Below are 15,829 nucleotides of genomic sequence, written 5' to 3' on the forward strand. Positions count from 1 at the left end.
CATTCCAAGGTGTATCAAGGCTAGGGGCACATCTACATCGAATATGGAAGTTAAACTCTCACTTTGGAGGGTGTTTTAGGGGTGTGCGGCCACCCTAAGAGGGTGTGCGGCCGCACTCACTTCCAAACACGAAGAACATGTCGTTTTTGCACACATAGAGCTTGGATAAAGTGGTATTTCATGGATTGTAAGCTAGAGGAAGAAGTACTCACGTTCTTGAAGCTTTGGAAGGTTCAAAGTTGGAGAAACTTGAGAGGAAATGATGTTGTGTGCTGCCAAGGTGCTAAAGGAATGAAAGGAAGGGGGCTACCCTTTATATAGGGGTAAGGGTGCTGCCCAAAAGTGAGTGTGCTGCCAAGGGAGTGGGTGTGCGGCCGCACACCCATGTGTACGGCCGTACACTCCTCCAAGAGGTGTGTATGGCCCGATTTTCTCACTATTCAACACTCTGACTCATTCCTAAACTCAACCTTGGTTATATACAAGCTTAGAACACTTAAATGAACCCTTAAATAGCACCAGAAATCAACAAAACAAGTTGAATATTAATTGAATTGACTAAGTGTACAAGATTGAAGTTTCCAGGTTGTCACATCATCCCCCCTTTAGAGGGAATTTCGTCCCGAAATTCAAGAATAAAGCACAGTCATGAACTTGGAAAGAGATGGGGATACTTCTGCTTCATTGAATCCTTGCGCTCCCAAGTGAATTCAGGACCCCGCTTGGCATTCCAGCGGACCTTCACTATCGGGATGGGGCTCTGTTTTGTACGCTTGACTTCCCGATCCATGATTTCGACAGGTTCTTCCACGAAGTGTAGAACCTCGTCCAATTCGATCTCGTCGAGAGGAATCACAAGTGTCTCGTCGGACAGACACTTCTTTAGGTTTGACACGTGGAAGACAGGATGGACGTTGCTGAGTTCTCGCGGTAACTGTAGTTTGTATGCTACGAGACCGATCCTAGCAAGGATCTCAAATGGTCCAATGTACCTTGGGTTTAGCTTTCCACGTTTTCCGAAACGTATCATGCCTTTCCAGGGTGAGACCTTCAGGAGGACGCGGTCACCAACCTGGAATTCCAAGGGTTTTCGTCTCTTATCGGCGTAGCTCTTTTGTCTATCCCGAGAGGCTTTCAGTCGCTCTCGGATTCGTACGATCTTTTCTGTTGTCTCTCAGATGATTTAAAGGTCCAATGAGAGTACTGTCGGGGACTTGACCCCTGGCTAGCTGCGTGTCACCCACTTCAGCCCAACACAGATGGGATCTGCACTTGCGGCCATAGAGGGCTTCAAACGGCGCAGCCTTGATGATGGTATGATAGCTGTTGTTGTAGGAAAATTCGACCAAAGGAAGATGAGCGTCCCATGACATACCGAAGTCGATGACACATGCCCTCAACATATCTTCCAATGTCTGGATTGTCCTCTCACTCTGACCGTCTGTTGGAGGATGATAAGTTGTGCTCATATCCAACTTAGTTCCAAGTGCCTTCTGAAGCGATTGCCAGAACATAGAGGTGAACCTGCTATCTCGGTCGAAGATAATGGATACAGGTACCCCGTGAAGGCGAACTATCTCTCGAATGTAGATCTGCGTGAGCCTCTCCATTTTGAAGTTTTCTTTGATTGGCAGGAAGTGGGCGGATTTTGTCAACCGATCGACAATTACCCAGATGGCGTCGTGCCCACTCGGGGATCTAGGTAACTTGGTGATAAAATCCATTGTTATCATTTCCCACTTCCAGTCAGGTATTTCTGGTTGCTGGAGTAAACCTGAGGGCTTCTGATACTCCACCTTCACCTTGGCGCAAGTCAAGCACTTGCCCACGAAGTTTGCAATTTCTGCTTTCATGTTTGGCCATCAATAAAGTTCCTTGATATCCAGATACATCTTATCGGAACCTGGGTGAACGGAGTATTTTGTCTTGTGAGCCTCATTCATGACAACTTCTATGTACCCGCCAAACTTTGGGGTCCAGATCCGGTTCATGAAATAGTACACTCCGTCTCCCCTGACCTCTAAGTTCTTGTCCATTCCCCGCAATGCTTCATCCGTCACTTTCTCTGGTTTCAAGGCTTCCAGCTGAGCCTCCCTGATTTGTGCGGATAGATGGGAATGAACGGTCATTGTCAATGCCTTCACCTTTCGCCCGGAATATTCCTTTCGGCAGAGGGCATCTGCTACCACATTGGCCTTGTCGGGATGGTAGCGAATTTCGCACTCGTAGTCACTGAGTAGCTCTACCCATCGTCGCTGTCTCATGTTTAACTCTTTCTGATCAAAGATGTGCTGCAAGCTCTTATGGTCGGTGAAGATAGTGCACTTGGTTCCATAGAGATAGTGTCTCCAGATTTTCAATGCAAAGACCACTGCTCCCAACTCTAGATCGTGAGTTGTGAAATTGACCTCATGTGTTTTCAACTGCCTCGAGGCATAGGCGATGACCTTTCCTCGCTGCATGAGCACACAGCCTAGGCCCTAATTGGATGCATCACAATAGACCACGAAGTCTTCCGTCCCTTCGGGCAGGGTGGTGGTTGTCAAGGCCAAGAAAGTTAATAACCCTAAATATAACACACTAAAATAGTGTATAGTGGTAAAGGGATCGAATCCACGGAGATTGGTTCAATTTTATAACTCTATGAAAAATCTCTTTGTAAAAATACTTGTAAGATAACAATAAATGAAAAATGGGGGGGGGGGGGGGAGGTGGTCTTTTGAGATACTTGAAATAACCTAGAATTAAACTAAGATTTAAATAGACAATTTCAACAAAAATAAGAGTTTGATGTAAAATCAATAAGGGAAAGATGGTTGACTTAAGGTTTCCTCACTTTGACTTTTGATGAACATATCATTAGAATCCAATGGTGCAATACTTGATTTAAACCCTTAATTTGGCTATAGTAAACCAAGGAGCTTGAGATTACCTAGACTTTTCTTAATTGTTGAAATGGTTAGAGAAGCTCATAACAATTTCCTTAGTTAAAGTCACTAATTCCATTAAGCATGTAATTAGTGAAAGTCAACTAGCATTAAGAACCAAAAAGTCACCAAATCCAAGAGGAGTCAAAAGCTTCCACTACCATGTTGGAGAAAATGTTTTTATGATTGTGTGAAGTAAAACTAACACAAGAATCACTTGTTGCTTGCTAATTTGAAGATCCTTTACTTAATCAAGAAATTAGCCAACTAATCACCACAAACACATTTAAACTCATGAATAAAAACATGCAACTAATGATAAGATGTTAAAACACAAAACATTTTCATAAAGATTCAAACACAAATTCATGGATTCTTCAATATTCAACAAAAGTTCAAAGGATTCAACAATAGTCAACCAAGATTTGTTTAGCCAAGCATGGCTAAACTCAAGAAAACAAAGTTAGTGAAGATTATACCAAACATTTAGCAAGAATTAAGAGATGAAATGGTGAAGTTCTTGAGGGTTCTTGGCCTTCAAAATGCTCCCAAACTCCAGAGAGAAAGCCTCCAAATCGGATGTCAAAGATAAGGCTGAAGAGGCACACCAACCTTCCCAATATAGAGCTCTAGGTAAAATCCCGAAATTGCCCCTTTCAGGAATCCACGCGGGCCGCGGGATTTCTTACGCGGGGCGCGTGGCTTTGACGGGTTTTTGGGCTCCTTCATGTTTTGGGCCCCCACAGCTAGTCCATTGGCCCAATTCTAGCCCAATCAGCTTCTAGCCCATTTTTATGCAATATTTCTTCATTTTAAGCTCAATTAGCCTCTCCAAATCACTCGAGGCTTCCACAAACTCCCGATCATCGATTCCCGCATACTTGAAAATCCCTCGCATCTCGCAGATTTAAAGTTTAATTCTTCCAACCCTTCAAATAATTGACAATCCCACTCCATGCATCACCTCCATAGCCATCAAGCCCAAAACCCTCGTTGTCCTCCAAGTCCAATCGCTTCCAAAAGATCCCGCACATTCCCGCTCCGCTAGTCTCCTTAAAATCTGCAATTAAGCTCACGAAACTCGAAAGTACCCGAAAGTGGTCATAAAATAACAAAAAGGAAAATATGCATGGAAATTATCTAAATTGTGATTGAAATATGCTAAAATAAACTATAAAAAGAAGTAAATAAAATGAAGCTATCAAATCACCCCAAGCTTAAACCTTACTTGTCCTCAAGTAAGACAAGATTAAAATGAACTGGGGATGAACTATCCTAAGGAAAATAAAAAGAATGGATAGAACCGTGGAACCTGATCACCGTTAGTCAACGTGGTCAGAATTGATCTTGCTATTATCTCATTAATTTTTCATCCGATGACAAAGGGACCATAAACCACAGCTAGGACAACTCCTCTAGGTGAGTAAGGAGGGATGGACAGTCGCAGCCCCAATAGAACGTGTATACAATGAAGAACATCTGTAGTAGGGAGAAAGCAGCTGGATGGGCTCGTGTGGAGCTCTTCTCTAAGTGTACACTCTGATCTCACGTCTGCCGGTTTCTCTCATGTGTAATTGGGTTTAATCGCTCGGGCACCGTTGTAGGAATCAGTTCACTTAGTGTTGGCCCAAACCTCCCGTAGTATCCGACTCGACAGTCTCCCTAACATCACCAATTTGCGAAAAACAACTCGATCTATATACAATAAAACAAGCCTAAATAAATGAATATCAAACGCCGGGTGACCAAAATGTTGGAAAATTTGTTCAATTATTGAACCGGTCACCCTTCTCAGATAGTTGCAGCTGGAAATTTGCATGCCATTTTTTTTAAGTACTTGAAGGTAATGTATTAACAATCGAAATTTTTAACAAGAAAACCCTTTGAATCAAAATTTGGTTCCCAAAAGTGTGTAAGTGGAACTGAAAGGGTAGTAATATAATCCGAAGGGTCTAAGTGTGAAAATGACCATGTGTGGAGCATAAAGATGTAATCTAAGCTCCTTTTCAAACTTGCAATTTTTCAAAAGTAATGAAAATGTCCACATGCGGACTAAAAGACTCTCTAAAATCCTAAGAAAATTGCAAAAAGATATGGTGATGTAAAGAGACCGGATATGGATTCTACTCGGGGACAAGCACCAGTGCTTCATCTTAACGGTTCAAACATGATCAAGTGTGATCCTCTCAGCGGTAGTGACCGCAAGGCTAAGAACATCCATTGTTATAGTATATCCTACAATTGTTAGTATTGCATGCATAATTCTTCATGAAAACTACCTGGCCATGATCACTTACCCCTTTAAGCTTCCAACATCTGATCCCAAGTATGAAGTCCCAAACTGCAGCTGGTGGTCCCGGTTCGATGGGTGAGTTAGCAACAAGATCCTGGACCAATAATGATACAATAACTATGAACCTGTTCCATGACATCCAAGGGGGTGAGAATAAACTGACAACAAAAATGCATGAATGCTAATGCCCTAAGCTAAATGTTATGCAAAAATATAAAAGGTGAAAAAGAAGAAAATAAAATCTTTTTGGAATTTTATATAAATAAAAAAATGAATGAAAATTAGCTTAAAACTAAAATGTTATGCAACCTAGTTAAAAAATGCATGAAAAAGTAAAAGAAAAGGGAAATGCCCCACCCCAAGCTTAAGAACAAGCATTGTCCTCAATGCTTAAGGAAAGGGCAGAAATGACCTAAATCGGAGGGTCGGGCGGCGGGAAATGCCCGTGGCGATAGTGGTAGTCCCACATATCCTGGACCTGGCGGGAAGGACTACTCCAGCCGATCAACACGTGTCACCACATCCTGGATGGCCCGGGTGTTCTCCTGCGTCTGAGTATCGATTCGCTGGATAGTGGAGAACATTGTGGCGAACTGGTTGAAGAAGTTAGGGGGGAAGTATTGTGGGATCTCGTGTCCCCCCTGCTGCTGCGGCTGATATTGAGGCTCGACAAAATGTTGTGGAGGCTGAAATTGGTCATCTTCATCATCCACAGGAGGAGGGTAGTCGGATGGAATGACCCATTGTTCGGGGTCGGTTGGTTCGAAACACCCTATATACTCGTGCGGAAGAATGATGTATGGTTGATTGTCAAGATTCCAAATGGGACCATCGACCGAATCCCGGATGATTTGCATTCGGCGGAGTGCATGGCCGTCAAGGCTAGAGGGGTCGGGATCCTTCTCAAATGGGAGGGTGGAGAGATGAAGTTGAAGCGGGGGCCGGGAAGCAATAAGGGTGATCAATCCCCCAATGAAAATGTCTCCTTTGTCCATAGTCGTGAGGTTGTAACATTTGGTGAAGAAAAATGAGGCAAAATCCGGCCGGGGGCCATTCTCACGAGTCATGCACCAAAGAAAAAATAATTCCCCCTTTGAAATTTGACCCACTTCGGAGCGGGCAAAAATGGTGCATGTGAGTACTCGATGCGCTAGGCGCAAACATGGGTGAATTATGGAGGAGGCCTTGGACGAAGATGATGAATATCGTGGCTCGTTGGTGATCTGCTGCCAAAAATGATTATCGTTGAAGTTTCCGGGTCATGGTTCTTGTTGGTAATATAGGTTGTTCACCGGAGTGCCCATCAGGGCATTCACGACCCGATGCGGTATGGATCATTTCTCTCCGAGCATTTGGAAGGTGACGGTTTCGCCTTCCTCTTCGGGATTGAATGTGGTGAGAAATTCCAAGGTTGGTTCAACGTAGGTGGCGGCGCGGTTATAGAGGAATTGACCCCACCCGATGTTGTTAAATAACGCTTGGACTCCATCGAGTACCCCAAGACTAGAAAAAGATTCCCTATGGAGGAATTTTGTTGACTTGACTTGACGTTTGTTGGAAACGAGAAAATCATATGTTTTTCGGTCCTCACGATTCAACAAACGAAACGGGGGATCCTTGGATTTTCCTTTTGATCCACCTTTTGAGGAAGTAGCTCCCGTCCCCGTTTTTGCACGTTTAGACATTTACTCGGGACAAAATTTTATCAACAATAATCTTCAAATGACACCAAAGACCACAAAATTCCAACAACTAATGGGTAATCAAGATGCAAATAATCAAGATAAAGGAATGAAAGTACCCAATTTTCTTAGACCCGGAACGAATGGTGGAAGAGGAATTAGAGCCACCAAAGAGATTCTCCAAGACACACCCCAAGCTTATGATTTTGCTTCGTATATGACGCTTTAATCGCTAAAACAACCCCACAAACGAGCTTCAAGATGACCTTCCGGCGACTAGAGTGGCGGCACCCCGAGTTGGTCGGAAATTTTTCGTGAGTTTTTGGGAAAAGATGGGTATGGTTAGAAAGCCCTTGATGAGAGAAACAAAACCTCGTGCTCGGAATCTCCAATGGTGGCCGGAGTTGGCCGGAAAATGCAAAAGAAGGTGGTGGTGGGTGGTGGTGGCGCCCGGAATTCCGGCCACAGATCGGGCCGGATTTTGGGTGGGGTTTGTAGAGGATGAAAAATGGTGAAGAATGGCGGTGGTCTCGCAAGATTCCGACCGGTAGAACTCCGGGAAAATGGATTTTTGTGAGAAGTGGGTTATGGTGTTCTTGAGCTTCTAGAGAGAAAATGGTGGAATTTGTTAGGTTAGAATGAAGAAGATGAGTGCTGGAGATGTTTAATCCATGGTCAAGAAAGGTCAAACCCGGTCAATGTTGGTCAACTCATTAAACCCCTTGGTCAACAAAAGTCAAAGCAGTCAACAACTCAAAAGAATCAGTCAATCGACCAACACGCGGGCAGGGCGCGGGCCGCGTGCTGGCCGCGTCTACTTGCTCGAAAAGTGCTGATGCTTTCTGATCCCTCACGCGGGTTGGACACGGGCCGCGGGCTGGCCGCGGGTGCTGAACTGCAGTTGGACCCTTGAGCTACGCGGGCCGCGGGCGTTTCTTCCTATTTCTCAAGCGGGCCGCGGGCCTTTCCTGCACTTCAAAAATTTAGAACTTCCACCAAACTTGATTTTTAGCTCAAAAATGATCCCCGTAAGGCCCGGTTTCAAAATTCTCGACAAAAGTGGGAACAAAACGGGGAGTGAAGGGTGAAACCGTTCAAAAATTTATTTTTCAAAATCCCGTAAACGCTTTGTAAAATGATTTATTTGAATTTGAAAAAGTGAAAGCACAATGCTTTCCAAAAATGCCCTTCTTTAACGTCTTTGGCGAGACGTCCTTCCCTTTCGATTTCAGTATACCGGGGCATCCAATTGGATGACATCTAGGACGTTTGCGTTAAAACCTTCATAGAAAAGTTTCAAACGATGCCCATTGACTTTAAAGATTTGCCCCGTTTCTTCACTTTGGATCTCAATCACTCCGTGCTCAAAGACTTTTAGCATAACAAATGGACCTATCCATCTTGACCTCAACTTTCCGGGAAATAATTTCAATCGCGAGTGGTAAAGCAAAACCCTATGCCCGGTTCAAAATGCTTCCGGGTGATGGACTTGTCGTGGAAGAGCTTCGTTCTCTCCTTGTAAATCCTTGAGTTTTCATAGGAGTCGTTTCTCAATTCTTCCAGCTCTTGGAGTTGAAGCTTCCTATGTCTCCCCGCCTCATCAATATTGTAATTACATTGCTTGACCGCCCAAAATGCACGATGCTCTAGTTCGACGGGTAGATGACATGACTTTCCGAAAACCAACCTAAAGGGCGACATTCCTATCGGGGTCTTGTAAGCGGTCCGATAGGCCCATAAGGCATCATCAAGCCTTAAACTCCAATCTTTCCTTGTCGGATTCACTGTTTTCTCTAAAATACTCTTCACTTCACGATTTGAGACTTCCGCTTGACCATTGGTTTGATGGTGGTAGGCGGTAGAGACACGATGGGTCACGTTGTACTTTTTCAGCAAGGCCTCCATCATCTTATTGCAAAAATGCGTCCCTCGATCACTAATCAAAGCCCTAGGCACACCAAACCTCACGAAGACATTAGATTTTAAAAAGTTGATAACTGTTTTGGCATCATCCGATCTTGTGGCTTTGGCTTCAACCCACTTAGAAACATAGTCAATCGCGAGCAAGATGTAAACGTTGCCAAATGAGACGCGAAATGGGCCCATAAAATCAATCCCCCATACGTCAAAAATTTCACAAACAAGGATTGGATTTTGGGGCATTTGGTTCTTTTGCGAAATGTTCCCCGTCCTTTGGCACCGTTCACAACTTTTGCAAAACAAGTAACAGTCGCGTGACATGGTTGCCCAAAACAGTCCACACTCAAGGACCTTTCTCAGGGTCCGGTTAGGTCCGAAGTGTCCCCCACAAGCAAATTCATGACAAAATTGCAATATGGATTGATGCTCTTGTTGGGGCACACATCGCCTAATAATTTGATCAGGACAATGTTTCCACAAATAAGGTTCATCCCACACATAGTATTTTGCATCACTTTTCAATTTATCTTTTTGAGCACGTGTGAATGTGTCAGGATACCTTTTTGTGACCAAAAAGTTAACGATATCGGCATACCAAGGAGTAGATTGAGTAAGGGAAAAGAGATGCTCATCCGGAAACTCGTCCCGCAAAGGGAGAGGAGTTTCATTTTAAGTGATCCGGCTTAAGTGGTCGGCAACAAGGTTCTCACATCCACTTTTGTCCCGGATTTCCAAATCAAATTCTTGCAATAATAAGATCCACCGGATGAGTCTTGGCTTTGCATCTTTCTTTGTCATCAAGTACTTGAGAGCCGCATGATCCGAATATACTATAACTTTGGTGCCAAGTAGATATTGCCGAAACTTCTCCAAAGCGAACACTATGGCCAATAGCTCCTTCTCCGTGGTAGAGTAGTTGCTTTGAGCATTGTCTAGTGTCCTTGATGCATAGTAAATCACATGGGAGGCTCTTCCATTCTTTTGACCCAAAACGGCGTCGATAGCATAATTGCTTGCATCACACATGATCTCGAAAGGGAGATCCCAATTTGGTGCTTGTATGATGGGGGCGGATGTAAGCAATTCCTTGAGCTTGTCGAAAGCTTCTTTGCACGCCTCATTGAACTCGAAATCGGCCTCCTTTTGCAAGAGTTGGCACATTGGTCTTGTTATCTTTGAAAATTCCTTGATGAATCGTCGGTAGAAACCTGCATGGCCCAAAAAAGAACGAACTTCCCGAACACAAGTCGGGTAAGGTAAGCTTTGAATAACATCGATCTTGGCCTTATCTACCTCAATTCCTTTTTCAGACACAATGTGACCCAAAATGAGACCTTGACTCACCATGAAATGACATTTCTCAAAGTTTAAAACCAAATTTGTTTCAATGCATCTTTTCAAAATTTTGGTGAGATTGGTCAAACATTCTTGAAACGAGTTCCCATATATCGTAAAGTCATCCATAAAAACCTCAATTATGTTTTCGACATATTCGTAAAAGATACTAACCATGCAACGTTGGAAAGTGGTCGGGGCGTTACACAGTCCAAATGGCATTCTCCGGTATGCGAAAGTGCCAAATGGACATGTAAATGTTGTCTTTTCTTGGTCTTCCGGTGCCACCGGGATTTGGTGAAAACCGGAGTACCCGTCTAGACAACAATAATGAGATTTCCCGGCCAACCTTTCTAACATTTGGTCGATGAAAGGCAATGGAAAATGATCTTTTCTTGTGCTTGCATTGAGTTTGCGGTAGTCAATACATACTCTCCACCCGTTTTGCACGCGGGTGGGGACCATCATACCTTTGTTGTTCTCGACTACCGTGATTCCCGTCTTCTTTGGAACGACTTGCACCAGGCTCACCCATTTGCTATCCGAGATTGGATAGATCATCCCCGCATCAAGGAGCTTCAAAATCTCTTTCTTCACAACTTTCATCATAGGCGGGTTCAATCTTCTTTGCGCATCCCGACTCGGCTTGCATTCATCCTCCATCAAGATCTTGTGCATACAAGTGGAGGGGCTTAATCCCTTGATATCCGCAATCGTCAAACCCATGGCTTCCTTGTGTTCCTTCAACACCTTGAGGAGTTGCTCTTCCTCAAATTCGGTTAGATGAGTCGAAATGATAACCGGAAGAGTCTCATTCTTGCCCAAGTAAGCATACTTCAAATGTTGAGGTAGGACCTTTAATTCCAATTCGGGTGGTTGAACAAGGGATGGAGACAACTTCGTATGGGTTGGGGTCAACTCATTTTGCTTGACATCAAATCTTGTGGATTTCTTCACCTCTAAGTTATTGACCAACTTCTCAACCTCCGGATCCAAAGAATAAAGCTTTAATTGCTCGTCTAGCTTCCCACAATCAAATCCCTTGCTTAAAATCACACATCACCATTAGACAACTCGAACAATTCTTGGGTTAGTGGCTCAACAACATCTACAAAGTACAAAGATGAAACATCACTAGGATATCTCATAGCATCATAGATATTAAAGCTTATTGTTTCACCATCAAACTCCATTGTCAAACTTCCCGCATACACATCGATCTTCGTCCTAGCCGTCTTAAAAAACGGTCTCCCAAGCAAGATTAGAGCCGATTTGGAGGACACTTGCTCATCTAGATCAATCACATAGAAATCAGCCGAGAAGACCAATTGGTTAACTTGCACTAGGACATCTTCCAAAACACCTCTAGGAAAGACACTTGATTTATCCGCAAGAGAGATTATGACATCGGTTTCACTTAAGGGTCCGACATTCAATGATTCATACACTGAATAGGGAATGACATTGATAGAGGCACCAAGATCAAGCATAACACTACTAAAAGTGACATCTCCAATCTTGCAAGGAACCGTGAACATTCCGGGATCTTTGAATTTGGGTGGAAGTTTCCTTTGTAAAACCGCGGATGCGTTTTCATTCATCAAAATTTTCTCATTCCCCTTCAACTTCCTCTTATTGGTACAAAGTTCTTTCAAAAACTTTGCATATCTCGGGATTTGCTTGATTGCATCAAGTAGAGGGATGTTTACTTCCACCTTTCGAAAGGTGTCCAAAATTTCTTTCTCCTCCATGTTCTTTTTCGAAGTCGCAAGTCGGGAGGGGAATGGCGGTTGAGTGGCTATGGGTGTTATTAGAGGGGTAGTCTTCTTTGGAACTCCAGCTTGTGTATCGTTCTTGACTATAGGTTCTTCAACGGGAATAACTTATATTTCTTCCTCTTCATCTCTTGGCTTCTTCTTTGAACTACTCTCTCCTGCTTGTTTGCCACTTCTCAAGGTCACCACATTGACATTTGGGTTCTTTTCGGTTTGAGAATGTAATTTCCCACGGGACTCCAACTTGCTTATGGATGTAACTATATCTCCCATTTGTGCTTTAAGGTTGGAGATACTAGTTCTTGTCTCTTTTTGGAATTGGTGGGTACTAGTGGCTAAGGATTTGACAATGTCTTCAAGAGACATTCCGGAGCTACTTGTTTGGGATTGAGGGGGTTGTTGGTGATGTGGAGGGTGTGGTTTGGATTGATAGTGTGGTTGTAGATGTTGGTAGTGAGGTTGTGGTGGTGGATATGAAGGTCTAACCAATGCATTTTGAGGCAATGGTCTTGGGTTGTAGCTCATGTTGGGATTTGGCTTCCAACTTGAATTGTAAGCATTTTGGTAACCTGATGGCTTGTTGTGATAATTTTGAAACTCTCCCGTGGCATTTACATGTTCCGCATCCTCTTGAAGAATGGGACACATATCCGTAGGATGTCCCATTGTTGCACATATCCTACAAACCATCACTTGTGGAGTTTGTCCCATGGCTAGCTTTTTTGGACAACGGAGGTTAGATCTTTGATTTGAGACTCGAGGTTCGATGATCCCACTTCATTGACTTTGTGTTGTGTATCTCTCTTCATGTCTTGGCGCGGGCCAAAGTGTTGGGAGTTTGCAGCTATGGTGTTGAAAAGTTGTCTTGTTTGTTGTGGAGTTTTACTAAAGACATCTCCACCACTTGAGGCATCAACTAGTCTTCTCTCCATTGGTAACAATCCCTCATAGAAGTGTTGAATGAGGAGTTGTTCCGGGATTTGGTGTTGTGGGCAACTATAACATAAATTGTTGAACCTCTCCCAATAATCATGAAAAGTCTCGTTTTGACCTTGGCGAATTCCACAAATCTCATTTCTAATACTTGAGACTCTTGAAGCGGGATAGAACTTGTCAAGAAAAGCTCTTGCCATATCGGTCCATGAGTTGATTGACCCCGGTGGAAGATAGAATAACCAATCTTTTGCTCTATCAGCCAATGAAAAGGGGAATGCCCTTAGCTTGATTTGGTCATCGGTTGACCCTTGTGGCTTCATACTAGTGCAAATAATGTGGAACATCTTCAAGTGCTTATGCGGGTCTTCGTTCTCCAATCCATGAAAATTCGAGAGGTGATGGACTAAACTTGACTTCAATTTCGAACCTCCTTCCAAAACCGGGTAATTGATACCGGTTGGAGTTTGTGTAACATTGGTTTCCATCATTTGCCTCAAAGTTCTTTCGGGAACTTCTCCTCCGTCCGCCATTGCAATTGGTTCAATAATGGGTGGATTTTGTTGTAGAGGTGGTGTTTCGGGAATTTCTTGGCGAGGGTCGGGACTAGAATCGGGTTCCGTGTCACTTGATGAAGCGGGTTCAACCTCCGGATCCCCGTGAGGGTTAGAAGTTTGACCACGTTCAATTCGCTTTTCCTTCGCCAAACGCCTTGCTTCTTTTTCAATTTTTAGGTTGTAAATCAAGTCACCTGTACGCTGAGATCTGGGCATAGAGAAACAAATTGATTAAAAATAAACCAATCCCCGACAACGGCGCCAAAATTTGGTGGTTGTCGAGGCCAAAAAAATTAATAACCCTAAATATAACACACTAAAATAGTGTATAGTGGTAAAGGGATCGAATCCATGGAGATTGGTTCAATTTTATAACTCTATGAAAAATCTCTTTGTAAAAATACTTGTAAAATAACAATAAATGAAAAATGGGGGGGGGGGGGGTTGGTCTATTGAGATACTTGAAATAACCTAGAATTAAACTAAGATTTAAATAGACAATTTCAACAAAAATAAGAGTTTGATGTAAAATCAATAAGGGAAAGATGGTTGACTTAAGGTTTCCTCACTTTGACTTTTGATGAACATATCATTAGAATCCAATGGTGCAATACTTGATTTAAACCCTTAATTTGGCTATAGTAAACCAAGGAGCTTGAGATTACCTAGACTTTTCTTAATTGTTGAAATGGTTAGAGAAGCTCATAACAATTTCCTTAGTTAAAGTCACTAATTCCATTAAGCATGTAATTAGTGAAAGTCAACTAGCATTAAGAACCAAAAAGTCACCAAATCCAAGAGGAGTCAAAAGCTTCCACTACCATGTTGGAGAAAATGTTTTTATGATTGTGTGAAGTAAAACTAACACAAGAATCACTTGTTGCTTGCTAATTTGAAGATCCTTTACTTAATCAAGAAATTAGCCAACTAATCACCACAAACACATTTAAACTCATGAATAAAAACATGCAACTAATGATAATATGTTAAAACACAAAACATTTTCATAAAGATTCAAACACAAATTCATGGATTCTTCAATATTCAACAAAAGTTCAAAGGATTCAACAATAGTCAACCAAGATTTGTTTAGCCAAGCATGGCTAAACTCAAGAAAACAAAGTTAGTGAAGATTGTACCAAACATTTAGCAAGAATTAAGAGATGAAATGGTGAAGTTCTTGAGGGTTCTTGGCCTTCAAAATGCTCCCAAACTCCAGAGAGAAAGCCTCCAAATCGAATGTCAAAGATAAGGCTGAAGAGGCATACCAACCTTCCCAATATAGAGCTCTAGGTAAAATCCCGAAATTGCCCCTTTCAGGAATCCACGCGGGCCGCGTGACTTTGACGGGTTTTTGGGCTCCTTCATGTTTTGGGCCCCCACAGCTAGTCCATTGGCCCAATTCGAGCCCAATCAGCTTCTAGCCCATTTTTATGCAATATTTCTTCATTTTAAGCTCAATTAGCCTCTCCAAATCACTCGAGGCTTCCACAAACTCTCGATCATCGATCCCCGCATACTTGAAAATCCCCCGCATCTCGCAGATTTAAAGTTTAATTCTTCCAACCCTTCAAATAATTGACAATCCCACTCTATGCATCACCTCGATAGCCATCAAGCCCAAAATCCTCGTTGTCCTCCAAATCCAATCGCTTCCAAAAGATCCCGCACATTCCCGCTCCGCTAGTCTCCTTAAAATCTGCAATTAAGCTCACGAAACTCGAAAGTACCCGAAAGTGGTCATAAAATATCAAAAAGGAAAATATGCATGGAAATTATCTAAATTGTGAATGAAATATGCTAAAATAAACTATAAATAGAAGTATATAAAATGAAGCTATCACAGGGACAAGATAGGTGCGCTGCACAGGGCCTGCTTCAATGTTTGAAATGCAGTGTCTTGCTTGACTCCCCAACTAAAGGTTACACCTTTCTGTGTCACGGTAGTTAAGGGCTTAGCGATTCTGGAGAAGTTCTGGATGAACCTGCGATAATAGCCCACGAGGCCCAAGAATTGCCGGATTTCTGTGGGTGTCTTAGGTGCAGACCAATTCTCTATCGCTTTGATTTTGGAAGGGTCCACGTGTATAACTTCCTTGCTAACCACGTGCCCAAGGAAATTCACCTTCCTGATCCAGAACTCACACTTTGAAAATTTTGCATATAGCTTTTCCGCCCTTAATGTTTCCAGCACCTGCCTCAAGTGCTGTTTATGATCGTTCTCACTCCGAGAATAGACAAGTATATCGTCGATGAACACGATCACAAACTTGTCCAGGAAAGGGCGGCACACCCGATTCATCAGATCCATGAATACTGCCGGTGCGTTGGTCAAACCAAAGGGCATCACTACAAATTCGTAGTTTCCATAGCGAGTTCGGAATGCTGTCTTGGGCACATCATTCTC

At 43.0% G+C, this 15,829-nt stretch overlaps 1 protein-coding gene across 1 annotated transcript; it reads right to left on the bottom strand.

The window, feature by feature from the left end:
* Nucleotides 1-9,491: 9,491 nt before the first annotated feature.
* LOC145105134 (uncharacterized) lies at nt 9,492-11,908 on the bottom strand. The gene is made up of 3 exons (XM_079042265.1): nt 11,277-11,908; nt 10,628-11,202; nt 9,492-10,030 (listed from the first exon to the last, which is right to left on the bottom strand). The coding sequence occupies exons 1-3, from the start codon at nt 11,906-11,908 to the stop codon at nt 9,492-9,494; spliced, it is 1,746 nt and encodes a 581-aa protein (XP_078898391.1).
* Between the last annotated feature and the right edge of the window lie 3,921 nt (nt 11,909-15,829).

This window comes from Lactuca virosa, chromosome 4 (genome assembly GCF_052849685.1).
Source record: "Lactuca virosa cultivar CGN04683 chromosome 4, Lactuca_virosa_CGN04683_v6, whole genome shotgun sequence".
NCBI lineage: Eukaryota > Viridiplantae > Streptophyta > Magnoliopsida > Asterales > Asteraceae > Lactuca > Lactuca virosa.

Coding starts and splice junctions, on each gene's coding strand:
- LOC145105134 (XM_079042265.1), bottom strand. CDS start 11,908: ATGGAGGAGAAAGAAATTTTGGACACCTTTCGAAAGGTGGAAGTAAAC. Junction 11,203..11,276: donor CCTAGTGATGTTTCATCTTT/GTACTTTGTAGA, acceptor TGTGATTTTAAG/CAAGGGATTTGATTGTGGGA. Junction 10,031..10,627: donor GGTAGTCGAGAACAACAAAG/GTATGATGGTCC, acceptor TGGGCCATGCAG/GTTTCTACCGACGATTCATC.